Source organism: Amaranthus tricolor, chromosome 16, assembly GCF_026212465.1.
Source record: "Amaranthus tricolor cultivar Red isolate AtriRed21 chromosome 16, ASM2621246v1, whole genome shotgun sequence".
Lineage (NCBI taxonomy): Eukaryota > Viridiplantae > Streptophyta > Magnoliopsida > Caryophyllales > Amaranthaceae > Amaranthus > Amaranthus tricolor.
In genome coordinates, this window is record NC_080062.1 from 10,509,273 (window position 1) to 10,537,182 (window position 27,910).

At 34.9% G+C, this 27,910-nt stretch overlaps 1 protein-coding gene across 1 annotated transcript in view; it reads left to right on the forward strand.

Moving 5' to 3' along the window:
* LOC130802365 (DNA-directed RNA polymerase I subunit 1) overlaps positions 1-27,638 on the forward strand; it is a 43,725-nt gene extending 16,087 nt beyond the window's left edge. The window contains exons 7-21 of the mRNA XM_057666340.1: positions 1,293-1,467; positions 5,165-5,349; positions 13,112-13,375; positions 15,065-15,153; positions 15,249-15,396; positions 15,496-15,714; positions 15,926-16,312; positions 16,425-16,566; positions 20,057-20,259; positions 22,273-22,475; positions 23,426-23,624; positions 23,715-23,995; positions 25,220-25,360; positions 25,730-26,459; positions 26,917-27,638. Coding sequence (XP_057522323.1) covers positions 1,293-1,467; positions 5,165-5,349; positions 13,112-13,375; positions 15,065-15,153; positions 15,249-15,396; positions 15,496-15,714; positions 15,926-16,312; positions 16,425-16,566; positions 20,057-20,259; positions 22,273-22,475; positions 23,426-23,624; positions 23,715-23,995; positions 25,220-25,360; positions 25,730-26,459; positions 26,917-27,495 — 3,945 coding nt within the window. The 3' untranslated portion in view covers positions 27,496-27,638. The remainder of the gene's footprint in view (positions 1-1,292; positions 1,468-5,164; positions 5,350-13,111; positions 13,376-15,064; positions 15,154-15,248; positions 15,397-15,495; positions 15,715-15,925; positions 16,313-16,424; positions 16,567-20,056; positions 20,260-22,272; positions 22,476-23,425; positions 23,625-23,714; positions 23,996-25,219; positions 25,361-25,729; positions 26,460-26,916) is intronic.
* The last annotated feature ends 272 nt before the right edge of the window (positions 27,639-27,910 follow it).

The window sequence follows — 27,910 nt, forward strand, 5'->3', positions numbered from 1 at the left end:
AACTAAGATTATACTTGTTTTTAGAAAATGTATGGATCCCTAAGGCGCTTAAGGTCCATTAAGCCTACTAATCACTAGGCGCTAAACAAAGGTATTAGGCTTTAGCGTGAAGGACTCCAAAATCTGATAAATTATAAATTATAAAAACCCTGAGCCCCCACCCCTTTAAAAACCCTTAAGTGGAGAAGAAATATAATGAACTAGAGAAGTGAAAACATGCCTTGTGAATGTGGTTGTTAAAGGGCTTCTTCTAAGACTATGATCAAAACGCGCACTAAGGTGCAATTAGGTGCTCTAAGATGCTCGCCGTATGTGCTTAATTTAAGGAATCATCTCCCTACCAATGGGCGTAGCCAATTTCTCGTCTAGGGAACTTTTCTTAGGATTGCCTTAGTGCGCTTTTTGAAACAAAATTACCATGTAGCACTCTAGTCAAACAATTAAAACATAAATAAGTTGGATAATATGTTGGGATTAAAGCTTTGATATTGTTTGTATCTATAATAGTAATAATTGTCGTCTAAGAACAAATTATCTTCTTTAATAATATATTGAGATCGTCAAACTGTAATTTAATCATTTTAACCCAATAAGTTAAAACTTGAAATTTTTGCTTTTAAACTGAACACGAAAATTGTCAAATGTAAACTTCGATTATTTGGGGTTCTTATTTGAAAAATGCTCTTCCATAATCATTTTCGGGATCATTGTGAGTCAATTTCTTGTGTAATATATTTTTAGTATGTGTGATTATAGTTTATATTTAAAAAAGCCTCCCATACTTCTTTCATGTTTGATTGTGATAATTATCTCTTACAGGTTAAGACTTGCTTAGAAGATGAGAAGCACTAGCAGGCATTAATTGTTACACAAAAATACTAATGATGATGGAATTTGGAAATTTGTTAATCAAATATTGTTGAGTTTGGCCTATCACTTTGACAAAGGGTTTTGTTAGGTTGGTGGCATGTTGCACAAAACTTTACCAGGTTATGTTGAGTAACTACAAGCTAACCCTTTGGAAGTATATAGAGAAGAAGTAGAATTTGTCTTCTTGTACATTTGAGTAACACATTATTAAAGATCCAGTGATTATATTATTCGAGGCATTTTGCTATTTCTCTTTGGTTTCATTTGATTGGTCATGGTTTATGTTATTGCTGAAGTGATAGTTGTATTATTATAGATTATAATATAATTGTGGTGGCTTTACCTTGTGTTTGTTTTTTTTTTTTTTTTTTTTTTTTTTTGGCTCTAGAGCACAAACTTATTGTGATCTGCTATTCTTTTAGGTGATGGAGCATCCACAAACCATTTCATTGGGCAAGCTTTTGGATTCTAATAAATCCTTGGCTAATGCTTATGAGAATAAAGCTGAACAGAAAGCTGAGCGCACCTTTATTATTAGTAGGTGGATGAATCTTCAACAATCTGTTAATGTTCATTTTGATAGCAAGAATGCAACTGGTGAGTTTGTATCTTTGTTGATTCAACAAGATCTGCATTATAGTCAAATTTATTACCAAGTCTTTCCATTGTGATATGCATTTTGTTTCACTTTTCCATAAAATTATGGGTCATGGTCTTCTGGCAATGGCATGCTGTTCTAAGGACTTATTGCTCCATGTTATTCATACACTTAAAACCTCTAGTAACTACAATAAAACTATTCATTATAATTTTAATTGTAAAACGCTGAGGTTATGGTTTAAGGATTTCCTTACATCGAGCTGGTGTTTTATTATAGTGAATTGGTCCTTAATGTTCGTATTTTCTCAAGTTTTATGCATTTCAATCAAATTAGTTGAGTTTATGGATAATTTATTAGGCTGAAGTCAAACAATTATTTGTAACTTGCATTCTTCCAAAATTTTTGTAAGTCTGGTTGTAGCCTTTTAGGCTTTGTTTTAAATTTTGATAGATATAGAGGCTTATTTGTGATTGTAAATCATTGTATTAGGCTGAAGTCATAATATTTTGTAGCCTCCATTCTGCCACATTATGCAAAATTCTAGTTGTAGGCGTAGTTTATAATTTGCAAGAGATACAAAACTACTGGTTTCGAAGGCTAAAGGTAGAGAGGCATATGCACAAAGCATCTGTGAAACAATTATCTGTTATAATACTTGGTCATTATATTATACATCCTATACTTTTAAAAAGTGCTCCATTTCCCATACTAGATAGGTCAAAAAAGTGCATCGCTTCCTTTTTTAGTCAATCTTTTTGCTTTAAATTCCAAATCACCCTCAAGGACTGAAACTATACCCCTTCACAAGACATACGACAAACAAAGAGCCTTCATCCCCACCTTTTAGACTTCTTAGCTCTCTTATTCTACTTGGAATTGACCGTGGTGGTAGGATCGATTCTTATAAACTTTAATATGCTAAAATTTTTTTTTCCTAGTTCTAATTAGTCAATCTAAAATTTGAAATTGTGATATAATATTTCATTAAAAATTTGGTTTTAGGGAATAAAACAAAAAACAATTGAATAATAAATTTAAAATTCTATAGATTTCTACTTTTTAATTATAATAATGGAATAAGTGTATATGTAAAAGAAATTAATGACAGGTGGTGCATAAGGAAAATCAATTATATTTGACTCTAAGTTGCCTGGTTGGATTGTAGGACTTAAAAATCATGTTTTGATATTACCTCTCAATTTTATTTCAATTAGGGTCATAAAAATCTACCAACATTATGATCCTACTTTTTGGATCATAGTGTCATAAATATGGAATATTTTCAAACACAAGTGTTATGTAAATTAAATTTATGAAAGATGGTGCATAAGGAAAATCAATTATTATAGTTGACACTAAGTTGCTTTATTTGATAGTAGGATTGTAAAATCGTGTTTTGATCGTGCTACTCAATTTTATTTCAATTAGGATTGTATGATTCTACCAACATTATGATCCTACCTTTTGGATCATAGACAATTGAGATTTTAATACTCTTTCATAGTTATCAATACAACCACCTCCACTACTACCATTATCTTCCTTTATGGCCTCTCTTGACTAGTTGACCTTGTAATGATTTCCTCTCTCTTCCCAATTAGCCATCATTGGCCTCTCCTATCTTTGTTCCTCTCTTCCTCACATGCAAGTTGGATTACATCAATAATCGGCTCTAAGCCCTTTCATTTTTACCGTCATTATGGAAGAGATTTCTAAATCTATTTGGGAGACGGTACCGTGGTGTATGCTATTTGCTGACGACATAGTGCTGGTAGCAGAAACTAGAGAGGAGGTTAGTAATAAATTGGATGAGTGGAGGGAAGCTTTAGAAGGTAAAGGGTTTCGTATTAGTTGTACGAAGACCGAGTATTTACGCTGTGACTTTAGTGGGACATCACCGGTAGGTGAACTAGAGGTGTCCACTGATGAAGCAGTTGTTAAAAGTACGACCAAATACAAGTATTTGGGATCGATCATTCAAAGAGATGGGGAGATTGACGGATATGTTAATCATCGTATACATGCGGGTTGGCTCAAGTGGCGAGCAGCCACCGCGGTGCTATGTGATTGGAAATTCCCAAGCAAAATTAAAAGGAAAATTCTACCGGGCGGCAATCAGACCTGCTCTGCTATATGGGATCGAATGTTGGCCTGTAAAGAAGATTTTTGAACATAAGATGGAAGTTATAGAAATGCGTATGCTGAGGTGGATGTGTGGGTACACATTGATGGATCGAATTAGGAGCCAAGAGTTTAGGAACAAACTAGGGGTAGCCCTTATTTATGCGTGAAAATAGATTGAGGTGGTTTGGACATGTGCAGAGAAAGACTTTCGATGCCCTTGTGAGGAGGGTAGAAAGCATTATAGTAGAGGGTAAGAGGAGTCGAGGATGACCCAGGAGAACTTAGGATGAGCAAATAAAAGTTGACTTGCTTGAGTTAAATCTCTCTGAGAGCCTGACTAGGGATGGGGTAGTTGGAGGTGCTATATCCATGTTTTAGACTACTGATGTCCTCCTAGATTACCTTTTGATGTTCTTGCCCTCTTGCTTCTCTCGTTTTTTTTATTATTATTTCTTTTTGTTTTCTTTTTTTGTAGTTAATTCTACTTATTTATTTTCTTTATAGGCATTTAATTTATCTTTCTCTTGTAGTTACGTCTCCTTATCTTTCTCAAGCCGGGGGACTCCTTTGGCTGCGCTCTCCTTTATGGGTATGAGTTGCCGCCGTCTTTCCCTTCCCAGACCCTGTCCATAGTTTTTCTATGAGCAGAATACACTGGGTAGGAGGATGATGATGATGATGTTTCTATTCGATCCTTTCCCTTCAGGATAAATCTTAGAGGATTACCATATTCACACCACACCATTTTTCTCTCCTCTATGTTGCTCGCTGCAAATTTGAAAGGACCCATTTTCGTTCTCTTTTCCTTATCGGTGAAGATGGTGACTAAATTTGAGTTTGGTGGATGGTTAGGTTAAAGTTTGCTATTAAGGTAATAGTTGGGAAGATTTGGGGATTTTAATGGTGGTTGTGTACGTGTGTTTTGATGATGGCTTTATGGAATATGGAATGGTCCTTGAAAAATCTGTACTGGTTCTGAGTTGTGTAGGTAGAGATTCTATGTATGAGCATAGAATTTATTTGAACTTTTTGTTTCGGTCCCATGGATGAAATCTAGCTTCTTGTGTTTTTGGGTATCCTTTAACTTGTGAAGAAACCTGACCTAAGGTGTTTTACAATGAGAAGAGTGAGAAGGAATTAAAGCACATGGGTAGTCTGATTCATCACCAAGCTTCAAAGAAAATTCGAGTAAAATACCAGGTTTGTTCCCCATCTTCCCAACCTTAATGAGGCAGAAAGTCCATCAGAATCACTTTTTCTTATTAATCACTTAGCGGTCAAAATTTGTTGGAAACTAGGTACTATTGAAGGAGCCTACTTTGTTGAAACGACTAATAGTTTCGTTTAATTTATTCTTTAGTGACCATCCCTCAGCATCTATCTTAAGGGGTCCTATGGATATAAGTCATTGTGAAGTCATATGCTATATTGTTTTTCAGTGTTACTATTCTTTGAGGGATCCTTTTGATGTTTTCTTTAAATTTTAATGATGATTTTTTTGGGAACCCTATCATGATCTATTTGTTGGATAACGTTCGCTGAAATTTTCCATTTTGATCTTCGTTACAGGCCAAAGTGAGACAACTTCTGGAATATGTCAGTTGCTGGAAAAAAAGGAGGGTGTATTTCGGCAGAAAATGATGGGGAAGCGAGTTAATTATGCATGTCGTTCTGTAATATCACCTGATCCTTATTTAGCTGTCAATGAGATCGGGATTCCCCCTGTTTTTGCTTTGAGATTGACCTATCCTGAGGTAAGATTTGATCTTTTAACTAAGCAATGTTTTTTAAATGGTGTTGCCTTGACAATTATTGGCTATTTCTTTATTCAAACTTATTTGTAATTGGCCTATAGATTTCTTATTCTAGTTACGGGCTGCTCCAAGTAACCTTAAGGGTAAGAATCACAAGAAAATGGTCAAAACAAGTATAGATATCTCTTTTAAAAAAGAACACATCCCGGGACATAGATTATGTTTTCTGACTTTTGAATAACGTGTTTTATGGACAATAAACTTTGTCAACTACCCCTTTGAGGTTATTAATTGTGAGCTATGTTACTCGGAACGCCATACGGTTGGGGACGTGGGACAGGAACGAGTACGCGGGATGCTATCCAAGGTGACTCCGGAACCATGAATATTTTTTGGTATCATAATAATTTACTCTAATTAATTAGATTTTAAACATTTAAAGTAAAGAAAAATCGTACAATTGAAATTGAAAAAAAATATCAGAAAAGAAGCAAAAGCAAAAGCAAAAAAAGGTACAAACAAAATACAAAATAATATGAGTAATAATACCGTAAAAAAAAAAGAAGAAAACGGGACTAAGGGCACGTTTGTTTTGTTTTTGATTAAAAGTTAAAACTACCAGCCCAATAAAAAATAAGTAGTACAAGTATAATATAGTAAAAGGCAAAATTAAGCCCGCTTTTGTACCTCTTTTATTTAAAACTACCATCTCCATCCCAACAAAAGTGATATTTGTAAACCTAATTTTAGGCGGCACATCTATTCATCATCTTCATCCCCTTTTTCTTTTTTCTCCTTTAAAGCCATAGACAAGCTTTCGTTTCTTTTTTTTTCTTAGTTTCTTAGCTAAGAACAACAAGCTTCACTCCATCAGTGTTCCAATCGAACAAAACGGGGTTGCTAGCGATCTGGGGTCACATTTGGCCTGCAATCTGGTACAGGTGTTCCCAATCGTAAAACGGGGCTCTATCCGGGTATCATAGATTGTGAGAAAGCAATCTCAATGAGTAATTAAAAGGCCATTCTAAAAAAAATTTGTTTTTGTTATTTGTAAACATTTTTCAAAAATTTAAAAGATGAGTGTCTAATTAAATAAGGTTTTAAAAATTATTAGAAGGATTAGAGAATAAATTTTGTTTTTTTGGTACCACACAGAATTTTAATTTTTAGCACAAACAAGAGAACGAGAGACATTATAAAGCTAGAAGAGAAAGAAATCGCTTCAAGTAGATGCTTCCAGCACCTTGGGTCCATATTTCACATAGAATTAAGTGTGTGGGGTGGCAAAAAGGAGAATGGTTACTGGAATACTATTGAACGACCATTAGATTTGTGCTACTATATGGATCAGAATATTAGACTTTTAGAAAGGATCATAATAGAAGATGGGAGTAGTGGAACACAAATTCTTGTGAGAGACGGTCTCTTTGAAAGACCATCTCTAATTGGGCCGGCCCATTATATATTTTTTAAAATATTATAAGTAAGCATTAAGAATGATGTAAGTAGACATTTAAGATATTGAAAGTAGGTATTAAGGATAATATAAGTAGGCATTAAGAAAATGGTTAGTAAACATTAATCTTTAATGGGTTGGGCTTGAGATACGTCTCTCAAAGAGACGGTCTCTCTAGAGACTAGCTGGTAGTGGAAATGCAAATGCTTTCATGGATTAGCGGGCGTACCTTAGATAAAATTTGAATTGAAGATATAGAATAATGTATATCTCGAAGAAGTTCGAGATGAGCAACAAGTGGATAAGGTTAGCACCTCATCAGAGGCGCCCCAGCATGATGCCCAGGAGGAAATGCATTCAACGCACTTACCTCCTACCGCCCCAAGTGGAGAAAATCCACGCGAAGTCACTCTACCTAATGAGGCAGAAACTTCTCTTGTTGTTCCCCTACGTAAGTCTAGTAGGACAATAATTCCGTCAAGAAGATATATTGATTTCCTTTTGACAGAAAGCTCTGATACCACTGTTGGGTTTTACATAGATGCGTAATAAGCGGAATTTCAGGAAACACTTCCCTAACATCTATCTCAAGATCATAAACATAATCAGACACATGAATCATATAAAAGGATAAGTCTATATTACCTTTGTAGCGTGAAATCCACAAGAATTAACGTGTTAAGATAACCTGGAGAGCCTCAAACGTTGCTCCTCTATTCAGTCTACCAGAATCAATTGAATACCAACGTTTGCTAGAACGAAAGAGATTGTTTCTCTTGCTTTTTCTGGTTCTTTTTCAATTACAGTGAGAATGATGGAGGGTGAGAGTTTAAATAAAAATATTTTTAATACTCACCCCATCATCCCACGTTTTCCACTACCAACATTATATCCATATATAATACTAGTAAGCTAGGTCAAAAGAAACTGATTCTTTTGTTAACCTAATTGGATCACAAGCCCATACTCCTAATGGGCCTGAGTCATTTATCGTTCAATTGATTCTTTTGTAAGACCTTATAGGATTAATTATATTAGTCGTGGTCCAATTATTGTTGATGCATGGTATAGACTATGATGAAACTTTTTCTCTAGTAGCCATGCTAAAATTCATTAGGATAATCCTTGCGATAGCTGCCTTTCATGACTTTGAAATATGGAAAATGGACGTCAAAACCGCCTTTTTGAATGGGTTCTTAAAAGAGGATGTGTACATGACACAACCACAAGGTTTTGAAGATCCGAAAAATCCAAGGAAGGTATGCAAGCTTAAGAGATCCATTTATGGATTGAAGCAAGCATCAAGGAGTTGGAACCTTAGATTTGATGAGGCAGTCAAAGAGTTTGGTTTTCTTAGAAATGAAGAGGAATCTTGTGTATACAAGAAGTTAAGTGGGAGTAATATCACTTTTCTGGTCCTGTATGTAGTTGACATACTCCTCATTGGGAATGACAAAAACATGCTTGAGTCGGTCAAGCAATGGCTTAAAAGTCATTTCTCCATGAAAGACCTGGGAGAGGCTGAGTACATACTGGGAATAAAGATCTATAGGGATAGATCGAGGAGACTTATTGGACTAAATCAAGAGACTTACATAGATTAGATTCTCACAAAGTTCAAAATGGAAAACTCCAAAAGAGGGTTTATTCCTATGCAACATGGCATTAAACTTTGCAAGACTATGTGCCCATCGAGTTCAGAAGAGTTCAAGCGTATGAATAATGTTCCTTATGCTTCTGCGATAGGATCAATCATGTATGCTATGATATGTACTCGACCAGATGTTGTATTTGCTTTGAGTATGTGCAGCAGATACCAGTCCAATCCAGGAGATGCACACTGGATAGCAGCGAAAAATATCCTCAAGTACTTAAGAAGGACAAAGGATAAATTTCTGGTATATGGCGGAGCTAATGAGTTGTTTGTCACTGGATACACTGATGCAAGCTTCCAAACTGACAAAGATGACTTCCGATCCCAATCTGGTTTCATATTTTGTCTGAATGGAGGAGTTGTGAGCTGGAAGAGCTCCAAGCAGAGTTCAGTTGCAGATTCTACAACAGAGGCCGAGTACATAGCAGCAGCTGAAGCAGCAAAAGAGGCTGTTTGGATTAAAAAGTTCGTTAGTGAACTGGGTGTGGTTCCTAGCATTGAGAATGACATCAAGTTGTATTGTGATAACGAAGGTGGTATTGCTCTATCCAAGGAGCCTAAATCTCACCAAAAATCTAAACATGTTGAAAGAAAATTCCATCTTATTCGAGAAATTGTTGGATGACAGGATGTAATAATAAGTAGAGTTGATACTACGGATAACATAGCAGATCCGTTGACTAAACCACTCCCTCAGCCGAAGCATGAGAGTCATACTAGGTCCATGGGGCTTAGGCATATAGGAGAATGTCTTTAGGTTGTTTACTTCATGTTTACAATTATAAAGAATTTTGTTTACCATATGTTTGGAATGTTTATTAATAATATAAATAGTTTGTTTCCTATTTAATTGCTTGGTTTAGTATTAAATAAAATGTCTGTGTAATTTGTGTTTTCAATAGGATTATCGGAAACGTTTCGATAATGGAACCCTATAAGTGAACTGAAATCACAATTTATCTAATGTCCCTAATCTAAATCACTAAATTGGACATAAGTGGTTTATTAAAGATTAGCATATAATTAATTGATAGCTCGGTTCCATGGGCTATGGAAACATAGAGATGTTTAATCGATTACATGGATGCATACCTGATGCATTGAGACTTGACCTAATCTGATTCGAAAGGGTAGAATCAAATCCTTATATTTAGTGGATTCCTTAGACATGAGTATGCCTTAATCACTACGAAATAATTAGTTTAACCTTGACGCTGTTAAACGTCGTGCTGTAATAGGAGGCTATAAAGGCAGTGATCAGGTGGGCTAAGAATTGAGTGGGAGTTATGGTCATACAAGAATGAATAAGTCCTCCTATGTGATAGGATTGGTGTGTAGGCCTCTTGATGAGCGAGAATTGAAAATTGCATGGCCATGCGGAATAAGATTAAATGGTTAATCCTTGGTTGAACAATTCGAACTCAGAGATCAAGAAACATAATTTGAGAAATAACACTGTGTTATCGAATTTCACATTAAGTGGCTTAAGGAATTTATAATTGTGCAATTGTCTTCGGACAAGTGGGAGATTGAAGGAATATGTCCTTAGACATTTCCGACAATTACTAAATATAAATATATAGGATATTTATGAAGATAATAAAGTTAATTATTATTAGTAATTGTATTTACTTGCTAGAGAATAAATATAATTGGTGGGTCAATAATAATTGGACCACGACTAATATAATTAATCCTATAAGGTCTTACAAAAGAATCAATTGAACGATAAATGACTCAGGCCCATTAGGAGTATGGGCTTGTGATCCAATTAGGTTAACAAAAGAATCAGTTTCTTTTGACCTAGGTTACTAGTATTATATATGGATATAATGTTGGTAGTGGAAAACGTGGGATGATGGGGTGAGTATTAAAAATATTTTTATTTAAACTCTCACCCTCCATCATTCTCACTGTAATTGAAAAAAAAAACAGAAAAAGCAAGAGAAACAATCTCTTCCGTTTTAGCAGACGTTGGTATTCAATTGATTCTGGTAGACTGAATAGAGGAGCAACGTTTGAGGCTCTCCAGGTTATCTTAACACGTTAATTCTTGTGGATTTCACGCTACAAAGGTAATATAGACTTATCCTTTTATATGATTCATGTGTCTGATTATGTTTATGATCTTGAGATAGATGTTAGGGAAGTGTTTCCTGAAATTCCGCTTATTACGCATCTATGTAAAACCCAACATAGAATTGCAAATATTAAGGAAAAGATTAAAGAAAATCTTTAAAATGGTTTGAGCATGTGCAAAAACAAGGTATTAGCGAACAAGTAAGAGAGATTGAAAGTTTGAGCTCAGGAGACTTAAAAAGAGGGTAAAGAAGACCGAAGATGACTTACAGGACATGAGTGGAAAAAGATATGAATGAGCTAGACCTGGACTAAAATTGAGATGATAAAAAATCAGAAAGAGTGGAGAAGAAGAATACATATGGTGACCATTGAAACTGATATATTTGTTCATACAGCCGATCCCAATCTTTTGTGTTTGTATGGTTTTGCTTAGATGCTTTCATTGCATTCTTTCTACTATCATGCTGGTAAGGTAAACAACAATGTAAAATCCTTATCTCAAAAGATTGGGGTTGGCTACATGAACCAATAGATCATTCTAGTGGTTTTCCATATGGATTTTCTTCTGTAGAAGCTAATATCATTAAAGTCTTTTCTTTTTAGAATGCATTATTAGATATGTCCCCCTTTTGTTTTCGAAGATAATTCTTCTATTAAGATTTACATGCATATGACTCCAATGGAAGGAAGATTGTTTATGGTACCTAGATTTTGCTTCAAGCTCACATTCTCATGCCGACATGACATGAAACCAAAATAGGTACAATATTCAGGTATTGGTTCAGCTAGTTGAGAACTATTGATTGAGGACAAAAATAGAAAAAGAAAAAGGAGGGATTCATGATTTAACTTCTCCATACGATTGTTTCATTTTTTATATGGGGCATTATATTTACATGGGTTAGGTGACTGTACTTCATAGTTGATTTTCTAGCTGATTGTCTTCTGCGAGAATGTCAATTATTTTAGCTTTTCTTTTCTCCCGTGTTTTTTGCATTTGCTCTTTTTTTAATGATCTCTCATGGTTGCTGCATGCTATTCAATGTGTTTGTTTACTCAAATTGAGCTTTAGGACAAGAGTTTTACATGCTACAATTTTCAATTGTTATTTGACCTGACATACTAATTTAATGATAATTACTTGTTGCGAGATAAGGTTCTGCACATACGACCCTCTTACAAACCACCCTAGGTGGGAGCCCCTCAATGATATTTCCACTTCATGATCATTATCATCATCATACCCAATGTAGCCTGCTCAAAGAAGCTATGATCATGGTTTGGAGATTTATCCACACCACAATAGAAATAGTAAAGTATTTTAATATATGAATTCTTTTGTTAATAGATAAATCCACATGACCGTGCCTAAATCTCAAACAATGTAGTCTTAGTTTTAAAAAGTGCGCCTCACTTTGCGCCTCGTGCACCTTGAGCTCAGCTAGGTGAGGCAAAGCCCACTACAAGAGGCGTGGGCTTTGAGCGCCTCGATGCGCTTTACGCCTTGTGCACCCAGTGGGCATCATAGTTGGGCTGGGTAATTAACACATGCTTGTTTGTTAGAAAAAGAAATAAAACTTGAAACCCAAATTTACTTGAATATGAATTCGAAAACTATTGCTTCTTTAAGAAAAATAAAAAGTAGGCAAAGAAGAAAATAACTTGGGGAATATTTCTTATTCCTATTATAATAGTTTTGTGCTAAAGTGGTGTTTACCGCAAGGATAATAAATGTTTCAAACTTGTTGATGCTAAAATATGAATATCATGTTTTTTGAAGTATTATATTTTTTTTTTAAATTGATTTTAAGTTTTAGCGAAAAGTGCGCTCCCTTAGAAAAATCTCATGCCTTCGCTTTGCTCTTTGTACCGAAGCTCTAAGGACCGTTTGCGCCTTGGTGCGCCTCACACTTTTTAAAACTAAGAATGTCGTCATGATTTGGAATTAAGGGCATTGACAAGTCGGAACCATGTGTGACTTTCTTGACTGAGTTCAAGCTTTGTTGGTCGGGTTCTTCACTTTATCTCAAATCTTTGCCACTAGGGCATGTACATAAGTAGGGCATCTAAAAACTTCAATTTGGTTCAAAATATTAGGAGGTTTTCATAAAATAGCCAAATTGGACACTTAAACACAAGTTTGAGTTGGACATGCCACATGCGTATACGAGTTTAATTGTCCGAGTAGCATAGAGTTGGGTGGCATAGTTTATGTTCATTTGTAAAAAAAATTGGAAAAGTGGTCCTCTAACCTTTTGCATGTAAATTGGAAAAATTGGAAAAAATTGGTGGCATAGTTTATGCGTATACAAGGATCAATGTTGGCTGTTATCTGTTTGCATGATTTATATTTATTCCAATGTATCTTGTTTTTTAGCCTTTTTATATATTTAAGCTACAGGGATAATGTTTGCAACTGGTCTGAAAACTCGTAGAGGGATGACATGTGGGAGCACTTTTTTACCTGAAGAATGCCTTCCTTGATATTTGTTCTCTATTTCTGATGATTGTTTCAAGTACTACAATTGAGTAAAAAGTTTCATATTTTGTATTTTGTGTAACCGATGCAGAGAGTTACTCCATGGAATGTGACAAACTTAAGACATGCTATTGTTAATGGGCCCGAGATTCACCCTGGTGCCACGCTTTATGTTGATAAAACGAGCACAACGAAATTAGCTTCTAGCAGGAAATCTCGCATTTCTGTCGCTAGAAGATTATCTTCTTCAAGAGGAGTTGCGACACAAGCTGGAAAGACTTTTTGCAATGAATATGAAGGGAAGGTTGTATACCGTCACTTGCGCAACGGGGACATAGTTCTTGTTAATCGACAGGTATGAGAAAAGCACATATTACCAAACTATGGCAGTGAATCTATTGTTGACCTTTTATGGGAAGCTTAGAAGTTGTATATCAAATCATTTTTTCTAATTCTGTGGGGTTGCTTTTTTGGCTGCTTGTGGGCATCCAACTATTGAACCATTAGATGGGATGGGAGATGATTGTTTCCTTTATGGGCAATTACATATTCCCATGATCATGTGTTGTTTGTCCGTTATTGTTGTCTTTGGCTTAATATATCACTATTCACTACTGTAATTGTTAAGTTAGATGATTTTGGTTCTCTCCGTCTTATTGTCACACTGCAGTCTATGGTTTTCATCTTTTGTATTGGTGAATCCTGATTCTTTTTGTTGCTTTTAAGTTGGAAAATTGCACCTGATGTTGGAGTTTAACATAGCTCTAGGAGGTGCTGCAGAGTGAAGAGTTTATTGGTAACAGATTTGAAAGTATCTTATTTCTTGAATCTGCTTATAAAAACTCATCTATCTGTCTCTTCTTCCCCCTTTCAGAGGAGGAACATAAAAAATTCAAAGTTGCTATTCATTTTCACAAGATGAGATGTTGTAGCTTCTTCAGTTTCTAGTGCTAGACACTGTTGGTTTCGTTCAAGCTCAAATGTGCCGCAAGCTGATTCCTCATGTTTCTTTTTGAAAATTTATCGATTGTTGCTTATCAGTGTAATCCATAATCTATTATGGTTGCTTTTTCTTCCACTTCTGTCCGTTGCCATGATCTAAGTGTTCAATTTTGATATAACTCTATGGTAGAGCCTCTGATACTTGAACTCTTCATTTTACATCCCGTATATGTGTCACCCACTTCATTTTAAATTAAATTTGTGTATATTTCATAAATTCGCCATCGGATCTGCACCTGTCCCATATACCCGTACTTGGTCCAAGTTGCATTTGTAAGAACCCAACTCCATAAGCTAGTTCCCGTCGAGGTCTGAAACCACAATTGATGGAAGATTCTCATAAGTTTTCCATAATACTGCTGTTCGGTCCGGATCATTGGAGTTGGACTTTTCTGCCCTTGGAAGTGTAAAAGCTTCTCAAATCTTAGGTACAAATCATAGATTAAAGATTAAAGCTTCTCAAATCTTAGGTACAAATCAATGAGTTCATCTTAAAAGAAACCTGGATATGGAAAATTAAAGCTAATTTTTGAGGAATTAGTTGTTCTGGTTTGTGTCACCTCAAATGGTCTAATGGGCACCATTGTTGTTGGTAGCACCTATACAGCAACTTCTGTATTGGACTACGGTTTTCGTTAAGTAGACTAAATATTATTTCTTTTCTGATTGCTTTCCAGACAATATATTTCCCTCCTATAAAGTTGTTCCTCGTGATTTGGAACCTTCTTGTTGCCTGATAAAAAAGTAATACTAATTTTTTCAATTCATTTGAGATCATAAAATGGACTTTGGGAGAAACAAAAAATCTTTGGATTATTGTAGATTTCCTCTTAGGAATAAGCTTTTTTGATGAATTTGCTCAATGAACTCTTTAGTAAAAGAATAGTTCTTTTTATTCATTGCACATGTTCTGTGAATAGTTTATATGCGTGCAATGACTTTTAATCTTGGGGGTTGGGATGCTTCTGGTCCAATTTTTTCTGTGTTTAAAATTTTTCCTTAATGATCTCTTTATCAGTCTAATATCTTCTGTATCTGTCAGCCCACACTCCATAAACCGAGTATTATTGCACTTAAAGTTCGTGTCTTGCCTGGTGAACGGACCATTCGTTTTCATTATGCAAATTGCGAGTAGGTTCTCCTCTACAATAAATATCTACAACAAATATTTCTTTGTAGTATACCTCTGCATGGCTCTTGATACTGTTATTTGTCTGGTGTTATAGCTCCTTTAATGCTGATTTTGATGGTGATGAAATAAATGTTCACTTCCCACAAGATGAGATATCCCGTGCTGAAGCTTACAACATTGTAAATGCTGATAACCAGTATATTGTTCCTACTCGTGGTGATCCTAAAAGAGCATTAATTCAGGTTCTAATCTTAAACATAGTAAAGACATTGTTTTTTCCTTACCTAAGTATCTCTTGTCCTATATTTTAACATTTCTCTTATTTTTATACTGTTGAATAGGATCACATTGTGGGTGCTGTACTTCTCTCAAAGAGAGACACTTTTCTTACGTTGGAAGAATTTAATGGGCTTCTTTATATGTCTGGTGTGTGCTCTTATGGTGGATCCTCTCTCAATACCAAATCCGGGAAGAAAATATCTGTAGTGGACTCAGAAACTTTTATACAGGCTCATCCACCTTCTATTATTAGACCGCAGATATTATGGACAGGGAAGCAGGTTGGAAGCACCCCTTATGCATATATATCTTTTGCAATTACCTCATATCATATATTATCCTCTGCTTTCTCCCTTTTATGTGAGATCTTTTTGAGAGACGTGTAGCTATTCCTTAAGAAATGAAGATAGGTAGTATTATCATTGTTTTGTATTTCTTGGTTAAAACTATCATTTTTTAGAGTTCTGACACTCTGCATTCACTCCTGCGTAGGTCATTACGGCAATCTTGAATCATATAACGAGAGGATATTCACCATTCACTGTTAAAAAGCGTGCTAAAATTGCTCGAGAATATTTTGGGAGGGATGAATCTAAGAAGAATGATGAACGCCTGAATACAATTAAAGGCATTTCTCAAAAGAAAAAGAATAGGTTGAGTTCTAGGAAGATGATTGTTAATGATTTGAGAACAAGCATTAAACATAACATGGATGAAGATGTTGTGTTTGTTTACAAAAATGAGCTAGTCCAAGGGGTTATTGACAAGGAGCAGTTTGGCAAGTTTGGATTAGTTCACACTGTCCAGGAGATGTATGGGTTTAGTGCTGCGGGCAATTTGCTTTCTGTATTAAGTCGTGTTTTGACTGCTTTTCTGCAGGTTGTTGTTCATTCTTCTTTTATCTTTTATTCTACTTGATGCAAAATAATATGTCATATCTTTTTTCTCTTCTATTTTGGTTGACACTAACACATTTCTTGCTTATGCTTAGATGCATGGTTTTACTTGTGGAGTTCATGATCTGCTTCTGGTACCATCTTATGACAAAGAGAGGAAAAAATTACTTGAATTATGTCTTAATTGTGGAGAGGATGTTCACCAGCAATTCATTGGCCATGAGAAAGATCATTTAGGTATGTCATAGTTCTTCAATGCCAGTTACTTGTATTGACTACAAAGAAGTTTGTTCATTTTGTAGCGTATGTGCAACCCTGTTTGAAGATAAATTTTATTCCTAATGCCTTTACTTAGTTCCTGGAATCTCTTTACATTCTGTTTTACTTTGTTCCTTAAAGTTCTTTGCACCTTTTACTTTACTTCTTTTTCAGTGAATATTTCGTTTACACTCTATTTACCAATTATATTTATCTCATAGTTACCCAATCCTTGTGCCCCCCTCCCCGAATTGCGAATTAGGTTGCATGTCTTGAGATAAGATTTTTTCTTTGGAAGTCACTTCGGGACATTAACCACCTAGCCAAATGCCCAAATGTAATCACACCAATATCGGGAGGGGATAGAGACAGGAGAGTGATGGCCTTTAATTACTGGGTGTGGGAGAAGAAAACTGAACATCATAAACTTGCAAGTATTATAAAATGTATGTTTTATGTGTCCATTCTTCCATTGGCTCCTCTTTTAAACATGGTAGTTAGATCACTTGATTTCCATTACTTCATGAACACTTTTAGTCTGTTTTGTGCAAACTTTGTAGTTTAAAAAAAAAATTAAAGTTATTTATCGTTTTTTCAACAAATTTTTTTAAAGCATACGTTTCTTTTAATATCAGCTCTTCCTCTTATTTAGAGCTCGATCAAAAGACTTTAACCTTTCGATTATATCATTTGAGGAGTGTGCAGTTTGATTGAGGTAAGGGGCGACTAACAAGTGTGAAAGCTAGGGTAAAATAAAGAAAATGGCCAAAATTAGACAGATTTGAACAGTGAACAATAGAGAATGACGTTAATGGAATAGATAACGAACAAAAAGAGCGGATGCTTCAAGGTGTAATTTTAGAATACCTTTTTATATATTTGATGGGGATATGTAATTATAGATACTAATTGTGAAACATATGCATTTGTGTTGTTGATGATGATGATGATAATGATGATGATGATGATGCATTTATGTTTGTGAACATTGGTTGGCGAACATAAAAAGGAACAGATGGATTATTATATATAACTAGTGTTATAACAAAAGAAATTTAGAAATGTTGTAGCAGTATAAGAAACTAGAAGATTACTGTTAGCAACATGCTTAATTTTTCTTAAATGGCATTTAGGTTAGTATAGTGATGCTTACTCAACATATTTGTGGCATGGCACAAGGCTTTAAGAAATATGCCAACTGTCTTGAACCAATGCGTTGGAATCTGCTTTTGTTATTCCTTTATCTCAAAGTAGATTCAAGACCTTGCATTTTTCTATCTGAAATTTGATATCTATTTGAACATTTTCTTTTAAGGGATTGTTGTTACTTGTTAGCTCTTCGCTATCGCTTTTATTAATTTAAAAATTTCTTCCCTGTCTCCTATCAAATATACTTTTCTGTGAATAACAATTAGGAATACAATAACGCCTTAACTCCTATAACCATGTTCTTTGATTAATTCTTGAATTGATTTGCGACAAGGGTGTATCAGTTATTTGTTATTCGTAATAAAGTTTCCTATGGTTCTTGAGATTTGTATCTTAGGAAAGTTGAAGCTCATTACCTTTTGATTTGATCATTGTAACAAAATAGTCCTACAATTTGTATCTTGGATTGTTCATCATGATCTATGTCAAATGCAAATGCGGTTGTGAACCAAATCTTTGGAGCCACAAACCCACTTTTCGTCTTCCTCTATGAGAGATACACGTTTTTATGTTACGCCTAATCTAATGAAGATTGGAAGTGGTTTGAGAGGCTAAGGATTTTTATAGATTGGCATATAGATTGAAAGATGGAAGATTTTTATGGATTTTGGGTTAAGGATGGATGAGGTAAGGTTTAGGGATGATGAGGGAGGAACAAGAGGAAGTAATATGGGCCATGGGGTCTTAAGGTTTCAGCTTTTATAGAGGCCGAATATGGGTTTAGGTTTGCTTTGTGAATATAGTAGTTGTAATGATTCAAAGATTGAAATGAATCTTAAGGGTATTTTGTTGATTTTGATGATATAATTGGCCGCTGTTTTTGATGATGGATGTTGATGATGTTGGCAATTTGGTGGATGAAGTTGACAAATGATGTTTATGATGAGTGGCAGATATTTGTCGGTTTGGATGATGAAGATTGTGGGTAGATTTAGCAATTTGAACAATTACGTTACAAAAATACCATAGAAATAGAATCAAGTTCCAAGAACATAATCAACTTTGCAAGGGTGTCCATAAGCATGGAAGACATTTGACTCTCTAATTCTAAAAAAAGTTACAAGCCAATGAACAAAACGTTCCCTCATTTTTTCGATCATAAACTCCTCTATCTGTTTCGTTCCCATCAAATTAATGTTCATAGTACATCGTCTTATCATTTTTTTGAATTAAAGAAATGCAAAGTTAGAAGATATTAACTAATTTATATGATTTAGTTTAAGTAGTTTAAAGAATATTCATATGACTTAGTCCAAATAGTTTGAAAAGATAGAATTTCTGGCTAAGATGATGCATGGGATGTGTATGTGGCCCTTAAGCAACGGGTTTTCATGTGTGGCCTTTCTCTTTACATGTATCCATCTTGGGCCTCGTAGTGGACTTCAATCTTCGGAAAATCACTTGAAAATTTTCAAAATTGATTCAGCCGCAACTGCATCAAGCACCTTCTACCTGATCAATATGATGACAGTTGCCTTGGGACTAGATTGTCAATCGCTTGCTGGATGGAAGAGGTGAATTATGCATTGAGTTGTTTCACCTTCTTTGACAAACTTTTTTCCGCGTCAAAACTTAGAATCATTGTGTTTCATGCTTTGATAGTCCAATGCGAAGTGGCTCCCACCTGGACAATGGCCTGATCTATGCAGCCCTACCCTTGTAATAAATAATCACAATGATTTAATGTCATTAACTATATTCGTTAGTCCATTATAATTTGAAATCACTGTGATTTAATATGTCATTTTACTAATCATTAGAACATTATAATCTGAAGCCAAAAGAATGAAAATATTTGGCTCCATCATGAATAGACTAATTGTATCTTGTTGCTTGTATATATTACTCTTTTTATCTTTTCATTTACTTGCAGTTAACATCTCTTCTTTTTTGCCATTAGTCTTTTTTAACTGTTCCTCTTGTTTCTAGGAGCATAATTTACCTCATTTATCCTTATATTGATGTCAGCAAAATCACAACCAATTACCGAACTGCCAATATATTTCATGAGTTCTATACATATAATGTCAGCAAGATTGCTTTATAAGTTCGTTCCCAATCATTTTCGATTCACTATGTTTCTTTCAACATTCTAAGAAATAATGGGCTTGATCTTATTTCAACGATTCTTAAGTGTAGTTGTTTCTTCTTCGAAGCCTTGAAGCAGTTTCTTTAGTACACTGTAAAATAGTGAGTGCTTGTCGTTATCTAATTACTAACTGTTAGTTTCTTATTGCATGTTCCCTCTATGTCTTTTCAGGTTTTACCGAGTTACAAACAGAAATTGAGAAAGCCATTCGACATAATGGAGAATCTGCAATAGCACTTCTAGATGGAATGATGAGAAGCAAGCTTAATACGTTGAATTCAGCTGTTACTAAGCTATTTCCTGAAGGATTAATAAAACCTTTCCGAAAAAACTGTCTTTCTCTTATGACACTGTCTGGAGCTAAAGGTGGCGCTGTAAGTTACTGGCTTCTTTCAGATTTTCTGTTCTTTGTGCTTGGACATTTTCTCTTCATCTTTTAAACAAGACAAGATGATGTTTAACAAATTCTAAAGGCACAAATGTTATGCAGAGGCATAATTACACAAAATGTCTCTAGTGCTGAGGTATTTTGAGTGAGGCATAGCCGCAAATGTATGTATAATGCATGTCAAACACACTTTCGTTTTTCAAATAATACTTCCAAATTATTGGTAATCTATTTTTTCTTTCAAGGAGTCTATGCACATAACGACTTTATAAAATATGACTAAAAACCAGCATAATCATAATACTATGTTCATAACAAGATGGCATTATAATATATATATATATATATATATATATATATATATATATATATATATATATATATATATATATATATATATATATATATATATATATATATATATATATATAGGGTCAAGTTCAAGTGATAACCTGTCTGACAAAAAAGTTACTTTTTACTAAAAAGGTATTACTTTTAGGCAAAAAAGTGTTTGTTTTTTTTACATAAAATGTGGTACTTTTCAACAAAAATGTTACTTTAAGGAAAAAATATATATTTTTCTGAAGTTTTCAAATTGTCTTAAATGCATATAAGTTGAAACACCTTTAAGTTGATTAATTTAAACTTGATAGAGAGCAATACACCTTGTTTCAGTGTGTTGTTTGTACTTAACATCATCTATCTACTTCATTCCCAAGTTTCCTGCTTCAACAACTTAAAAATTTAAGAAAAACAGCTATACAGCGGGTAGTGAGATGTTGCTTGGTTATAGTCAAACATTGACACCATAATCATGGCTCTTCTCACATGTTTAGCGCGCTGCCATTTTTTCTTTGTCTCTCCTACTATCTCCTAGTATCCACCAATGTAAATGTCCATAAATTGTTTGGTCCTGTGGAACATGATGGAGACTGTTGACAGATTGACAAATAAAGTAGGAAAGAGGCATAATAAATGAGGGACAATATGCTTACCAGGTAAAAGAGGTCATTGTAGGCGGATTTATAATTCTTTGGTTAAGAATTATAATGGACTATATAAAAATGGTCCATTTAATCATGTACCCTTCATATTTATATGAGGTTGCAGTATCAAGGGTCAATCAAAAACAACCTCTTTGTCATTACAAGAGAAAGGTTGCGTACATCCTATTCTCTCAATCGTACATAGGTGGGAGCCAATGGCACACGGGTAATGGAATGTTGTTGTTTGAATCGCTCTTGATAAAAATTGAAGATTACTAAGCAAAAGCACATAATTTCCGACATCCCTTTTTGATGAGGCTAAAGATTCATAGTTTTTTGGTTTTGGATTTTGATGGACTATTTAACAATGGGTCATTAATTTATGTGCACTTCTTTTTTATGTGAAGTTGTTGATGATGCTTACTACCAAGTGTCAATCGAATACAATCTCTTTGTTATCTTTAACAAGTGACAAGGATGAGGTTGCGTACATCCTATCTCACCCATAAAATGTTGATTAAGCACATGTTTTTGCTCTCTGTCTCTAATGAGTAATGATACATTCATAAACTTCTGTTTTGGTAAATATGCTATTTACGATCATGTTTATGTATGTTATGGGCTTAATATTAAGGTTTATTTTGATTTTCTTGAAATCTATTTGGAGTGATGGTTGAAACGTTTACATGATATTTGTAAACATTCTGCTTCTCGACCCAAGTGTTTGTACAGTTTTTTGTTCAATTTCACTTCGAGTTGGACATATGTTGCTTAACACCTCGTACTATTTTGAGTCGCATTGGAAGCATGTGCCTAGTCGCTGCTGGACTGCATTAAATTTTTTGTCGTGCTTCAAGCAATCTCTCCTAAAACAGGTTTTCAATGTGACCACAATCCTATGGCATGAAAACCCTTAGCAAGAACCTGCAGAGTTTATGAAAACCCTTCGCATTGTAGATCAGCTATATCATATTGATTCTGACCGATATTCTTTTGTTCCATACTTTTGGCAGTTTAACTTCCAGCAAATCTCTCTTTTGTTGGGTCAGCAAGAGTTGGAAGGGAAGCGTGTACCTCGTATGGTCTCTGGCAAGACATTGCCATGCTTTGTCCCTTGGGACAGTTCAGCTCGAGCCGGAGGATTTATCAGTGATCGTTATCTTACTGGTCTTCGCCCCCAAGAATTTTACTTCCATTGTATGGCTGGTCGTGAAGGGTAATGTTCATCCAATCCATATCTTCTCTAGCATATAACTCTTTCTAGGAATTGTCTCCCCTCATCCTCCCTACCCTCGTCCAAGTGCGTAACTATCTTGTGACTTGTAGTAATGTGCTCGCAAAATCTCCCAACTTAAGTCGCAGTGAAAAGATGCTTAGTAAGAAATAGGCTAGTTTAGGGAACCTTATACCGTTTAAAGATTTGAACCTCAGAATCCCCTTTGTATTTTATTACTTTGAAGAATGACCTAGAAGCAGTTTTTGAATCTACCCCTATAAGATTTGCTAACATTGATTTGTTTTGGATCATGTTACCAACCCCATATGTTGAGATTTGGGCTTTATTTTGTTATGGTTCTCTAAGGAGATTTGTAATCTCCATTCTCTTTCTGCTCTGATCATTACTTCTGTTTTACAGTCTTTCTCTTTGTTTCTCGTTAGGTAGGAAAGTGGCTTGATAACAAGGCATGGAACTTTTTCTAAATTAATGTAGGAACTCTGTTTAAAATTGTAAATGTATCTCCCTGCTGTTCCAATTTAGATGATACATGTCAACTTTGCTACTAATATCATTTGATTGACAATTTGATCTCTTGGTTTTTGAAGCATTTTGATTATGTCAATAGATTAAGGAAATATTGGATCTTGAATTGTTCTCGAGATAAAAGTTATTAACCTAACTAGAAACCATAATCTGAATTTTAAACCTAATAAAAAAAATGGAATCTATCAAGTACTTTTAATCAATCATGCTTAACTTCCAGATTTGATGGATTTCTTAGATTCTCAATGAAAAAACTGTTAGATTGTCTTTGGTGGTTATGCAGAACTTTTTTGGGTATAATTAAGCTTATAAAGGCTTCCACGTGTGTAAAACAGAACATCTTTTTTAGACATTAAAATGTACTTGTTCGGCTTACTGATTCCTGTGCTTGATTTTGTTCATAGACTAGTTGATACCGCGGTTAAAACATCTCGAAGTGGGTACTTGCAAAGGTGCTTAATTAAAAACCTGGAGTGTCTCAGTGTTCAATACGACTACACAGTTCGTGATGCAGATGGTTCCATTATACAGTTCCGCTATGGAGAAGATGGGGTTGACATTCATCAGAAGAATTATATGCAAGAATTTGAAGCATTAGCATTGGTTGGATTATGATCTTATCGTGCTGTATATTTGAATGTTGTTTAAACTCTATGTTTATTTATTGTACTTTGTTTCAAATTCGCTTTGCAGAATCAACCGCTGATTGTTAGCAAAAATCCTCCAATTAAAAATGGATGTGTATCCAAGTACATTGAAGAAGCTAATGATATTCCAAATCAACTTTCCAAGGAAGCGATGGAATTCTTGAATAATCATGCAGAAGCAATGAATCTTCCATTCAGATGCCCAGAGGACCATGCCAACTTTCTTAAAGTAGTCAAAAACAAATATTACAGTAGTCTTGCCCAGCCTGGGGAGCCTGTGGGAATTATTGCCGCTCAATCAGTTGGAGAACCATCCACTCAAATGACGTAAGTTTTCCTTTATGTTCTTTCAATTTGAATTTTATTGTTATTCTCTGCAGCAAGGGCATGAGAAGTTGTTACATTGCACTTAAGCTCAATAAGTAAATGTAGTTGATGTAGCAGATTTGTATCATCCATATTCCATCAGATAATATATTAGAGGAATGGTTAGTCTAGAATGTTACAACATACCAGCTAGTAGCTCACATGGAGTTAGTGCGACTGAATCCGATGAAATTACTTATTTATATTACTGTACTTAATGCATTTTGATAATGATTTAGAAGGGAAAGGTAAGGAAGGAAAGGGTGGCGAGGGAATTATGAAGGGTGTTCCCTTTGTTTTTTAGGAGGTTTGGGAAGGGGAAGGAAATAAACCATGCAAGTCTGTCCAGTTTTGGAGAGATTTGATTATTAACAAAATTGAGTGAGTTAAGCCCTTAGTCTCTCCTTTCCAAACCCCCCCTTTGGTTTTCAAACTAAGAATAACTTATCCCTTCAACTCCCTCCCCTCTCTTTCCCTCCAATTCCTTCAATCCGAACATAGTGTACATGTGAGATGGAAGGTTACCAGACAGACCTGTAGTTCACCTGCAAAAAAAAAAAAAACAGAAAATGCATAATTGGCGAAGAAGTTATTCTTAAACATGTTATGGGATCTTGTGTGTATTGTATTCCTGAGGAAATAAAACCAGTCCCTCTGCAATGGAAGAAGTATGTCCAGGAAAATTATGAGAGCATGTATAGAATAATCTTGTGAATCTTGTGGTTTCTTCTATAGTGGTTGTGGAAGCTACCTCTCAAAAATCAAACCAGACAATTACTTGAAAAGTCAACATTGGCTAAATCATATAGCTATTTTTTTATCTACAAGATGTTTGAATCAACATCTGCCACAGCTTGTGTTTAAGCTGTATCTATTGTATAAAATTTTATGCTTAGTTTTTTGTTTGTCATCATGTGACAGACAAATTTTTTTTTCTTTCAATCATCTTAAGCACTTGCCTCGTGTCTTTCATCCAAGTAATACTTCTCTCCATTGATATTTATCAAAGATTTCTGTCCTAATTATCTTTTTGCATTAAACCGTAAAAGCTACTGTTGAATAATACAAATAGTAATTGGAATTTGGACTTGCCTAATTGCGTACAGGTATTCATCTTCTATTTTGCTTGGAAACCTTCTAATGTTGTGCACTTTCTTTCTGAATTTGTGATCATATATTTTTCAGATTGAATACCTTCCATCATGCTGGTCGAGGAGAAATGAATGTGACATTAGGAATACCACGTTTGCAAGAGATATTAATGACTGCTTCAGTTTTCATTAAAACTCCAACCATGACATGCCCTTTGCTGAAGTGCAAAACAAAGTGAGTTATATTTTACTTCTCTTGTATATTGAATTCAACAATTATAGAATGGCATGTCTTTTGCACAAGTGCATAACAGTGAGTTCTATTTTCTTTCTCTTGTTTATTCAATTTGACAAATTAAAAGTCTGGTTGCAAGTTTTCTTTTTCCTTAAAAAGTTTTGGCCATTGTATTAGGATGTTCGAACATTTGGTGTTTGTGGATGTAAGTAAACATAAAGCCAACTTGTCACATTTCTACGGAAATCCCACATCTACAGCTCCAATCTTTGTGGAACATAAACTACTTGCCTTGATTAATGTCTTTTCTCTTTTTGGTTCATAGCATTTTTTCATTTAAATTCTGCTGATCAATATGTTTTTCTGAAGGGATGATGCAGAGCAGCTTGCTGCAAAGTTGAAGAGGATTACAGTTGCTGATTTGATAGAAAACATGGAAGTTAGTATTGTGCCATTTTCCATTGAGAAGAATGAAATCCTCAGTATTTACAAGCTTAAAATAAAGCTTTATGATCCTAAGCTTTATCCTCCTCACATTGATCTGACATTAGAAGACTGTCAAAGAGCCCTACTTAATGAATATTTGGACGAATTGGAAACGGCAATAAAAAATCATTTGCTTTTACTTTCAAGAATCGCTGGCATCAAATCTGTAGCCCAACTAAAAGGTTCAGATGAGATGGATGGCGATGACTCTGAAAACAAGTCACGACCAGATGATGATGATGATGGCGACAGTGATGCGGGCAATGATGATGGGGCTGATGATTTAGGTGTAAGGGATCAGAAAAGGAAGCAGCAAGGTACGGATGAGATTGATTATGAGGATGACTCTGAAGAGGAAGATGAGGAACGGACGCCGGTTGCTGAAAGTCAGCATGAGTTGGAACAGGATGAAAATGAAGATGAAGAAGAGAATATGGAGGAAGACATGCCAAAAACATCCTCTGACCTTAATTCAGAAGAGGAAAAGGTGAAACCACAAGCAAAACTAAGAAATAAGTCAGATGGTGATATAACAGTACATGTAGCTTGTGAGGGACTATATTTTGAAGTTCATTTTAATTTCACCAATGAACCCCACATATTGCTGGCACAGGTATGCTGGGTTTATGTTTTTTTTTCTTTTTGCCGTGTTATTTTTTTAAAATTCATTTCAGCAGATGGTTTAGCACTTTTGACTTTTGAGACCATAAAACACTACTTTTTAATGGGTGTACTGGTTTCTGGCTATTAGCAATGGATAAATTCCATTGATGAAGGTACATGAAGATAGTTTTTTGTTGGTCATAATCTAAGGGTTACAATAAGAATTACTATAGCTTGATATAAAGTACTTGCATATCATAGTCATCATCTCATATCAGCTATGAAACATGAAGGGTACAACAAGGGGCCCGGCATTTATAATAACTAACTTAGAGTTGATTTATGAACACTTTAGGGGATTAGCTACAATTACCAAGTGCATTTTCGAAATTGAATCACTATAGAATAGCGCATTTTTAGAGTATAATAATGTCATAATCTCACTCATGATCAATGTGATGTTGCAGATAGCTGAGAAGGCAGCTAAGAAAGTTTATGTCAAGAGTGCTGGCAAGATTGAACAATGTAAAGTAGTAGAGCTTCATTTGGATGATTCTGGTAAGGGTGGGATTCCGATGCTTAGAAAGGGTAAGGAATCTCGTCTTGCTCTACAGACTGCAGGTGTAGATTTTAAAGCTTTCTGGGATATGCAAGATGAGCTTGACATTAGGTTCGTTAGTTCAAATGACATAAACTCGATGCTTAATACTTATGGGATCGAAGCTGCAAGAGCAACCATCGTAACAGAAATCTTTACGGTTTTTGGCCACTATGGAGTTACGGTGGACATTCGACACTTAACCTTGATTGCTGATTACATGACACAAACAGGCGGGTATAGGCCGATGAGCAGAAGCGGTGGTATAGCGGAATCGATTTCTACATTTAGCAAGATGTCCTATGAAACTGCTTCCAAGTTCCTTACAGATGCGGCTATTCGTGGAGATGTAGACAATTTGGAAACTCCTTCGGCTAGGATTTGTCTTGGCTTGCCCGCTAAAGTTGGCACTGGTTGTTTCGACTTGATGCAGGATTTAGATGTATAGTATATGCTAATTTAATGGGAATACACATGCAATCGGCTATTTAGATAGTGTTTACATGAGATGGTGCCTTCAATATCCTTGGGTATTTAAATTTTTTTGTGTTTTTGGTTTTATTATTATAAGAAAATTATTAAAATAGTACTTAATTTTGATTGTTTGTTGGGGGTGGGATAATCCCACTATTTTGGAATGATTTTACAATTAAATCGTTTACAAGTTCAAAAATATATAATATTTGCTACCTAGAAAAATTATTAAAAATTATTATATTCAATTTTAATTTAATCAAATTAACTAAATTGAACAAAGTTGTTGATTATTCAACTTAATATTATCAATTAAACCCTGATTATTCTACTTACACCAACCATGAATTGCATTTTTCTTTGCAAAAAGATCAATATATTTTTTCATT